Raw genomic sequence first — 10617 nt, forward strand, 5'->3', positions numbered from 1 at the left:
ATGATTGCCCCTGGCTAACTCCCTCTCTCCCTTGCAGCAGCACAATACACATCAATAAACAAGTAAAGTTAGCAGCTTCTTTACCTTTGAGTTACCTTTTACTATGATGTAGAGAGAGTGATATACTGAGACAATTCGAAATTGATTTTCAATTTTTATTTATTTATTTATTAGTTATTTAGCAATTTCAGCAATATGGTTGCTAGTGTCCATATTACCCTAACTACGCACTGATTTCAATAAGAGACTGGGACATGAATAGCTGATTACCATAGCAACATTATCACATCTACATAGATATCGACTCCCGTGTAATAAAATCTATGCGCCTGCGCTTTCGGCTCTCCGTGCAAACCTTTCTTTTAATGACTCTGTACAGCAACAAGAATATTTCAACCAATCATCAGAGTCACTGACGCCATAATCTTCACAATCAAATCACTGACAAATCGTTCTGTTCGACCAATCAGAATAAAAGATCATTTGGGCGGCCTTTTCAAACTGAAAATGACAGCGGGCGGGACAAGAAGGAACTCAAAGTCATATGACGTAGGGAGAAGAATCCATGTATACCTCCGCACCTCTTGTTTCTCACGTATACCCATGCTTCTGTTATTCGAAATGCTTTCTCTGCTTTGACACAGCATTGACCATTATCTTTTACTTGCACAAGATGTATTATTAGTGTGCGCAAGTGCGAGGACTTTTGCGTGGCTCCAAGGACTAATTTTCTTCAGGGAGCTTTAATCCTTTTGTTGTTCTTTGTGAAGAGATCCCTCCGCCTAGTGACGTCTGAGAATGTAGGGCGTTGAAATAGAATGAGAAACAAAAACAAGGAGCAGTTCAGAGTGTCCAGTTATCCCGTAGCCTTTTGCTTTGTATATGAGTGTAGGATGAGGATTTGAAACAGGGTTAATTTAAAACCTGCACTCTGATGTATCGTCAATTCTACAGTCACTGACCGTCCAGACCTGTGTTCTGACTGCAAATCTCGGATTTAGACTCATTATGTCCTGGAAGTGAAAGCTCAGATAGCTGCATTCTGTTTGTCATCCGGAGGATATCAGGGTGAGTCTGACTGGCGTCTGCCCCCGTATATTGTACTGGAGATCGGACAGGTTTTATCAGCTGCAACTCCCATCATCCTCCGTCATTCAAATGGTATTTGGGGATACTGAGGATTTGCAGCTGAGCGGTTACACAGGAGGTGTATTGCAGTATTTACGGGGCTGTCAGACTTTTTGGCTTATCAGATGGAGTGATGCTCAATTCAGCCCCCTGTATCTGGCTTGTTTAGGATTTTTACAACTGTAATTCATTGAAAAGTATAATTCATTGGAAACTGTACATGTCGGGATTTCGTAGAGGTGTCTGGGAGTTGTAGTTGGAAGTAACCTTTTGACATCCAGACAGTTGTGTATCTGCTTAAAGAATTTGCTGAATAGAATGTTAGACCGGGCAAAGTGGAGCAAACATGGGGGGGGGCTGTTTCTTGTTTTTATTCTGTCAGCTGAGTTGATGTTGAAAAATATCCGCCCAACCCCCCTGAGACAAATGGTTGCCCCTGGCTAACTCCCTCCCTCCCTCTCTCCCTTGCAGCAGCAGCAGCACAGTACACATCAATAAACAAGTAAAGTTAGTAAAGTTGAAAAATATCTGCCCCAACCCCCTTTTATGGGTTGTTTGTGTGGACGTGACAAGAAGCTCAGCTGGAGTCTAAAGCTGGCCATAGATGTTGAGATTTTTAAAAGATCCGATCGTCATCGTGAGACCACGATTATCTCGGAACGATCTTACGAATTGTCCATCAACTAAAAAGACCATTTGCCAGTAAAAAAAAGGGGAGCTGCCTGCTTAGCCCTGCAAACATAGATTGTACTGGGACCGACAAAGTTTTTTCAACCTGGCCGATCAATTTCCTGACAGATGTCGGGAAAAATCGTAAGATGTACAATCGTTCGAATCCCACTAACCGCACGATAATTTTGAAGGATTGGTAGTTCAGCAAGAGAAATCTTTTCGTCTATGGGGACCATTCAAGGGTCCTTGGTTGTTTCGTCTACTGGGGGCGGGGCTAGGGGAATGGGAACTCCCCGTGCCAGATGATTTCCCTGTTTGCACAAAAGAGCTCTGCTCAATTCTTTTCTCCCCCCCCCCTATAAAAATCTCTCATTTCTCTCCTTCAGCTAAAATATGAAGGATTTGGCAGCTATGGATCATACAAGCAACAAGGCTTTTAAACTACTGAAGCAACTGAATTTACAACTAGAACAGGAGTCTAAATATCAGCCCAGGGAGAAGGGCTTGATCCTCATCGAGTCCACAGCAGAGGTAAGACATTTCACCAGCGGTGGGGATGGGCTGCTTGTTATTATTGGTATCCAGGCTTTAAAGGGGTTGTTCACCTTCCAAACACTTTTTTTCATTTCAATTGTTTTCAGATTGTTTCCCAGAAATAAATACTTTTTTCAATTACTTTCTATTATTTATTTATTTTTTTTTACTGTTTTTCCAAAATCTTAAGTTTAAAGTTGAATGACCGTGTCTCCGGTGTTTGAGTCTGGCAGCTCAGTAATTCAGGTGCAGATTCTGAACTGTTACAATTTTGCAACATTTACTTGATACATTTCTCAGCAGCATCTCTGGAGTATTAGTAACTATTGTATCAATTCTAACAGCTGCCTGTAATGAAACCCAGAGATTCTGCTCAGCAGGGACAAAGATAAAAAATGTATCAATTTAGAACAGTTTACAGAGTCGGCACCCCCCCCCCCCCGAGCTGATTTAGAAGGTGAAAAAAGACTTTACACTTCAATATTAGAAAAACTGACACATAGAAAGTAATTAGAAAAAGTCGTTATTTCTGGTGATCTATCAACTAATTATCTGAAGATGAACCACCCCTTTATGGGGAAGGAATTGCTTTCTTATTTGATATTTTTATTGTCTGCATAGTCAATATATTGATTCCTCCACTGTAGTTAGTATCATTAAAGTGGTGAATATAAAGATGATGGATATAGATGGTGAATATATAGAATCCAGCTTATCTACCTTTTTACTTAAATAAACTGCTTGATCTATTCAGTGAAGGTGTGCTAACCTAATGGCATAGTTTCAGCACAAGTGTAAATAATTTACACAGAATTTACAAGCCGTAATTTGTGTGTGAACTGTGATTTGGTGATTTTTTTTCTCTTTTAAGTACTCTATTATGTAAGTAGTAAGTCTATGGCGCTTGATAAATGTAGTTGCAAGTTTGCTTGAAACATTTTTTTTGTTTTGTTTAGAATGATAGCACAATCTGTCCGAGGTCAAGAAATGCAAAAGTTGAAGATTTATGGAGTCTGACTAACTTTTTTGGACTGAGTATGGAAACATTTGTGTTGGCTGTTAACATCTTGGACAGATTCTTGGCAATCATGAAGGTAGGTAGAGGTTTCAACTAAAGATTATAAGAGCATTATTCTCCCTAATGAAATAACCACATTATTTTGTACAAGTCTGTGTATATATTTTGGGTAAAAAATCCAAATATACCTTATCAATAAGTTATTAATTGTGCCAAAGAGCACAGTAAGCAGCTTAAACAAGATGCCACTTAAACACAACACTTCAATTTAAAGGGAAATAAATGTACAGTATAAGGGTTTGTTGTCCATTTGTGATGGCACACGTGTGTTTATTCAAACATTCCTTCTCTACAAATATGTCTCTGCGTTTCTAGTGGGTGCTGCCTTCTTTCTGCCTTGATATGAATCATTAAAGACTGTGGAAAACAGCACCCCTAGTGGGAATAACTAGACACGTGTAAGGCTAAAGTAGAATTGAGCGGCATCGTTACTCTGAACTAGTAGCTTTACTCCACTATATGCTCAGGATGGGACCCTAATTCTCAGGGGATGAGCCCTCGCAACAGTGTGAAGGCAGGATGTAGCACAACTGTAACTGTATGCTGTGCACAATCATAGGGTGCCAGTGGTTCTTGTAGCTTAACCATAGAACTTATTTATTAAATAACATATTCATTGTAGGAGTTCAATTAGAGATAAACAGGGACATAGAACAACAGTGGCTAGGCATATACTCATACGCATCAATGGTCACTATATAGACCCTGCAGGGTAAGATGAGAGAGAACATACAGCAAACAAAGGAGTATCCCAGTTTTCAGCCTAGCTCCAGTATAACTAAGGGCCCTCTTGATGGCCAATCCTTAGGGGAATGCAAAGTAAATGGGAAATACATGTATCAGTTCCCTACACATGCAATCTGTACTATTAGAAGTAAATATATATTATATGTAAGTTACTCTCTTCTGTTTTCAAGGTGAAACCAAAGCATTTGTCTTGCATCGGAGTCTGCTGCTTTCAGCTGGCGGCCAGAGTTGTGGAGGAAGACTGCAATGTTCCATCTGTCCACGATGTGATCCGTATCAGCCAATGTAAATGCACTGTGTCAGACATGAAACGCATGGAAAAGATCATTTCAGAGAAATTGCACTTTGAATTCAAAGCTACAACTGCCTTAACGTTTTTGCACTTGTATCACACAATAGTCCTCTGCCATTCCTGTGAGAGGTGTGTTTGAGTTGTATCTTTTTAGATTTAATTTGATTCATTTAACAAATCGTCAAAGGAAAAACATAAGATATTTGTCTGGTCTACAGTTATGGTAAATACCAGTTTTAGTGTGGCCTAAATTACTTAAAGGAAAACTATACCCCCCAAACAATGTAGGTCTCTATTAAAAGATACTGAGTAAAACAGCTCATGTGTAAAACCCTGCTTCATGTAAATGAACCATTATCATAATAATATACTTTTTTAGTAGTATGTGCCATTGGGTAATCATAAATAGAAAATTGCCATTTTAAAAAATAAGGGCCGCCCCCTGAGATCGTAAGATTCACTGTGCACACATACAAACCACATGTAAGGTCACATGAGCCAATTAACAGACAGAGTTCTGCCTTTTGCTTCCTCACTTCTTCCTGTTACAGTTAGAGTTGTAGTATTTCTGGTCAGGTGATCTCTGAGGCAGCACAGATAGAGTCACGAAATGGTGGTTCAAGGCAAGAGATGTAAAAGGGCAATATTTATGTAAATATATATTCCAGTTTGGTAAGATTCTTTAATATGTCATTCAATTTGATATAAACTATCTGTTGCTTAAGTATTCATTTTGGGGGTATAGTTTTCCTTTAAGGCTTAGTAAAATGTAACAGTGTTTTCATTACTGCTACAGTATTCAAAATGCTGGTAAACCCTGCAAGTAACCTTGCTTAAAAATGAACAGTGGTTCTTTACTAGGCAAAAGTCATAGGCTGGGGGCTAAATTGACTACTCGGAGTTGGTCAACTTGCTTGTTTTTGATTGCAATTGATTTTCATGTTCTATTATTTGTGGTTTTTGAGTTATTTAGCAGTTATCCAGTTTGTAGTTTCAGCAATCTGGCAGCTAGAGCCTTTGTTTGTTAGATGGGGTCAGTGACCCCGTTTTAAAAGCTGTAAAGAATCAGAAGAAAAAGACAAATAATACAAATAAAAAAATATATATATATAAAAAATAAATAATGAAGTTGAAAAGTTGCTTATAATTGGCCATTCTATCACATACTAAAAGTTAACTAAAAGGTGAACCACCCCTTAAACAAAAATAGAGTAGCTACAAAACTCTCCCTAGATTGTCTATACTATTTTTTTTTTTGTCTATGATATTATAATTGGGGCTATAATCTTATATATTTTTTAATATTAAATGTTTTTTGCTTTGTGTTTGTCAGGCTAAACTTTTTAAAGACACTTTAATCATATTTTCTATTTACCCTCACAGGAAAGAAGTATTAAACCTGGACAAACTGGAAGCTCAGCTGAAAGCTTGCAATTGTCGCCTCATTTTTTCAAAAGCAAAAGTATGTATTTTGTTTTGTTTTTGAGGCATCAATTATGATCCATGTCCCCGTTTAGTCAACTAATTTATTATTTTTACTCTAGCCCTCAGTGTTAGCCTTGTGCCTTCTTACTCTTGAAGTGGAAACCTTAAAGTCTTTAGAACTGTTTGAAATTGCTCTTCGTGTACAAAAGCATTCCAAGGTAAGATGCCCAAAACAGCATTTAATGTTTGCTTTTATAATTACTACATGACAATCATAATTCTTAAGTGCTTCTCTTGATTTGAGGCAATGTTTATGATACTGAATGTGGCCTTTTTCGTATTGTAGGAGTACACAGTATAGCGTCTTTACTCCATGCATCATTTTTGAAAATTGTTATTAACAGCCTTCATCCATAACTGAAGCAGTATCAAGTTGAGGAATCATTTTTATTACAGACAGCCACAGCTTTAAAAACATATTGGGTTTTTTTGGTTTTCATAACTGCGATAACTGTTATAGTGGAGGTCATTTGTGAGAGTGAGAATAGCATTTTGAGTAAGGTTACAAAAATAAAAAGTTCAAGTCTCTGAATTATTCACTGAGCTCCTCTTGTTACAATATTATATTAAACCTCACATCACACAGAAGCTGATTCTGGGTATTCACAGAACATACCACGTTTGTTGGGTTGTAGGATTATCCAGTATTAATTCTGGCTTTAAGTGTACTTACCATATTGTACAAAATCCACAATGAATATCTGTCTTATTTTCATTACTAAATTGTTCTTCCTTCTAGGTCAACGATGAGGATATGCTGTACTGGAGAGAGCTAGTCTCAAAATGTCTGGCAGATTACTCTTCTCCTGAGTGCTGCAAGCCAGATCATAGAAAACTGGTATGGACCGTGTCCCGACGTACTGCTCAAAACCTGCACAATAGTTACTACAGTGTCCCAGAGTTGCCAACAATTCCAGAGTGTGGCTGTATAAATGAAAGTGAAAGGTATGTAAGATTTATATTACAACACTGCAATTATATCTTGTGCAAAAATATGAATGTTTTCTAGGTGTCCTGCTTTTAATAAATTACAGAACATTATCTAGATATTTACATAATGAAGACATTTTAATTTACTACATTGGTGTCCCTTTGTTCTGAGACATGTAGAACAAGGACTTGAAAGCATCACATTCAGTCAAACGGCCTTCCGAAATATTGATCTTTCATATTACATATATCTGACCAGTTGGATTCCCCTTTCTAAAGTTGGCATGCATTTGTTTAGCTTTACTCATGGTTCCTATGATACAATTTGACCTAACCTAAATAAATATAATCACTGTTAATTTGCGGAACAACATTGCTTATTCTTTTTTTTCTTCCAGTGAGGACTCGTGTGAAGAGATGAGCAGTGGTGAAGACAGTCTTAGCAGCTCTCCCCCAAGTGACCTAGAAGCATCTTTCTTTTTTGATAATTGCAAACCAAGGCTAAAAAGACTGACACATCATATGCTTTGTAGCAAAGGACAATCTGTAGTTTTATAAGCTAATTCAAGTATGACGTGGGTGATTGAAGAACAATGGAAGATATCCACAAACTAATACTGTTATCTGAAGCATTAAACTGCTAAATGTTTTATTTTCAAAGATAATTTTTTGATTTCTAAGTAAAGTATTTGTTTTTTGCCATGCTATGTCCTTGATGCACCTGTTAATTTCGCCACCAACGCCTTACAATCTTTTTAAAATTTTTCACGGAAACTGATCAATTAGAATATATTTTCTGAAATGCAGTTCAGCTGCCTGAAATTTTGCAAATTGCCTCTTTTATTTTTGCAGTACTTATGTTAAATTTATGTGTTAACTCTTGCATTCCTGATCAAGCTAATGCATTGTAAAATGTGTTTACAGCGTTTTTGAAAACTCTCATAGCTTTTTATTTTATTTGTGTCCTTAAGGAGTTTAAATGCCAAATGCACCCGATAATAAATGTTTAAATTACAATAACCGGTGCAATCTAGTGCTCATAAACTAGTTAAGTTGTCATATCAAAGAATGCCATGTTAATTCTTTGGCTTTATGAATACCATTCCAAAAGAAATAAAAACAGATGCACAGTGATCATTTTACTTAAGGTTAGTTGCACTCAAGGCATATTCTCTATGAAGAAAGAGAAACATTTGAAACCACCACTGCTGCCTCCTATTAGAGTGGTTTAGTCTAAAAATCACTTGCATTGTCAGTCAGTGGGGGTCAGCTTGGGTGATTTTACTTTTTTCTCTAAGCATTGTGATCGAGCCTTATGTACTGTTTATTTACAATCTACTTAAATCCAATTTAGTTTGAGTTGCCAAATATTTGCGTTGTTTTATTCCACTGCTTTTGAGATTTTGACTGAAACAAAGTGTTGACAGGTTTAAGTTGGCAGTGTAAATGTGAAACGTTTTTGCGATTGTTAGGTTGTGAAATAATTATTTTTGTAAATGTTGGTACTAAATGTGAACAACATAAACGGCTAGATGTGACCATGACTGTTCATGTAAAGGCGGGTGACCTGGTACAGTTCTAAATGGTGCTGTAGAGTATTAATGTGTGTACCATTTTTATTTTGTATCAAAATCAAAAATGTACAGAAAAAAATGTAAATGAAAAAATGTACAGAAAAAAATGTAAAAACCTAAAATGCACATGAAAAATTTTATTTTTTCACATGTATGTAGTTTTTGTTTAAGGGCATGTAGATATTAATTTATTTCTATGTCTTATATTGTATATCGGAGACTGTCCTGTGTTCTTGCTACAGCAGTTGTACCAAATAAATTATTTTACTTATATTTGTGGCCATGATTAAATGCTTTATATTCTGAACCTGTGGCTCTGCATCTGATGCTGATCTCCAACTCCCTTTTAAAAGCTGTAGGAGGGTAACCGATCCTGCTTGCATAAGCAAAATATGTTTATATGTTGCCATTTGGAAACAGCAGTGTTTCATAATTTATTGTTCAATTAAATGTTACAATTTTTACTAGACTAATATAATAACCTACTCTTGTTGGTCATCTTTTCCTATGCAGATTAGCAGGTTGAGGATTCCATTTATTTGCTCTTCGTCCACACATATTAATGCCTGTACTGTAAAATAGTTTATCTTACAACCATCTGATCATAATAAACTCCCATATTTGTTAATGGAAGGCTAACTATATAAATGAGTGAGCAGATGCTGCTTCAGTTGTAGAAGTGTCATAAGCGAGAACTACTACAAAGTCTAGCTCACAGTTTCAGTTTTGCATATTAGTATCAATATTTAAGTACGTGAATGTGCAATATTTCCTCCTTCTAGCATAGTCTTGTTTGACAGTATTTAGAGTCTTTAAATAGTTTTCTCTTAAACTGCTCTATGTAAACAAGGTGATTTTAAAGAGAAGCAACAGAGGCCACCGATAACTTTGGCTGAGTTACAGAGCTGTGTTGCTCGGTAAAGGCCAACCACGTTTGTTTAACATTAAAGGGATCCTGTCATCGGAAAACGTGTTTTTTTTTCAAAATGCATCAGTTAATAGTGCTGCTCCAGCAGAATTCTGCACTGAAATCCATTTCTCAAAAGAGCGAACAGATTTTTTTATTTTCAATTTTGAAATCTGACATGGGGCTAGACATTTTGTCAATTTCCCAGGTGCCCCTGGTCATGTGGCTTGTGCCTGCACTTTAGGAGAGAAATGCTTTCTGGCAGGCTGCTGTTTTTCCTTCTCAATGTAACTGAATGTGTCTCAGTGGGACATGGGTTTTTACTATTGAGTGCTGTTCTTAGATCTGCCAGGCAGCTGTTATCTTGTGTTAGGGAGCTGTTATCTGGTTACCTTCCCATTGTTCTTTTGTTTGGCTGCTGGGGGGAAAAAGGGAGGGGGGTGATATCACTCCAACTTGCAGTACAGCAGTAAAGAGTGATTGAAGTTTATCAGAGCACAAGTCACATGACTTGGGGCAGCTGGGAAATTGACAATATGTCTAGCCCCATGTCAGATTTCAAAATTGAATATAAAAAAATCTGTTTGCTCTTTTGAGAAATGGATTTCAGTGCATAATTGTGATGGAGCAGCACTATTAACTGATTCATTTTGAAAAAAATTTTTTTCCCATGACAGTATCCCTTTAAACTGTTGAGAGGATGCAAATAAACAGAACAAAGATAAAGGGAAGCACAAAAGTATTTTTTTAAAAAATTTTTTAATAATTTTAATACAATTAGACAGTTGAACACGTAACAATGTCAGATCTTCCTTCCTGTCAGAGGCCCCCAACTTTTTGTAACCATGGAGACACATTCAAATGTAAAGAAAGTTGGGGAGCAACACAAGCATGTAAAAGTTCCTAGGGGGGCCAAATAAGGACTGTGATTGGCTGTTTGTAACCCCTATGTGGACTGGCATGCTACAGGAAGGTTTGGCAGTACACCTGGTTTATATGCAACCAAAACTTTCCTCCAAAGCCAAGATTCCAAACATAAGCAACTGTTTTGCTGCAACTAGGAGCAATAACCAAGGGGTTGGTGAGCAACAAAAAACTGATTGGGGATCACTGTCCTTTTCATGTCACCACTGTGAGCTGATCATTGACTTAAAAGCAGTAAGTAAAACTAATGTATAGGAAGGCATTTTTGGCCAATTTTTCACCTGCGGGAGAGGCGATTTGCCACCGGAGATGCCACTGCTGACGGGATTTCTTTATATAGCCTAAT

General features: G+C 37.1%; 1 protein-coding gene across 1 annotated transcript; it reads left to right on the forward strand.

Annotated features, from left to right (window-relative positions):
- The first annotated feature begins 780 nt into the window (after window positions 1–780).
- ccng2.L (cyclin G2 L homeolog) lies at window positions 781–8713 on the forward strand. Its single transcript, NM_001092709.1, is given in 8 exon segments — window positions 781–1068; window positions 2187–2331; window positions 3291–3428; window positions 4330–4580; window positions 5835–5913; window positions 5996–6094; window positions 6676–6881; window positions 7265–8713. Coding segments are annotated over 7 exon segments (1071 nt in total). The 5' UTR covers window positions 781–1068; window positions 2187–2193; the 3' UTR covers window positions 7425–8713.
- Window positions 8714–10617: the final 1904 nt, after the last annotated feature.

The sequence above is a fragment of the Xenopus laevis genome, chromosome 1L (assembly GCF_017654675.1).
Source record: "Xenopus laevis strain J_2021 chromosome 1L, Xenopus_laevis_v10.1, whole genome shotgun sequence".
Classification (NCBI taxonomy): Eukaryota; Metazoa; Chordata; class Amphibia; order Anura; family Pipidae; genus Xenopus; species Xenopus laevis.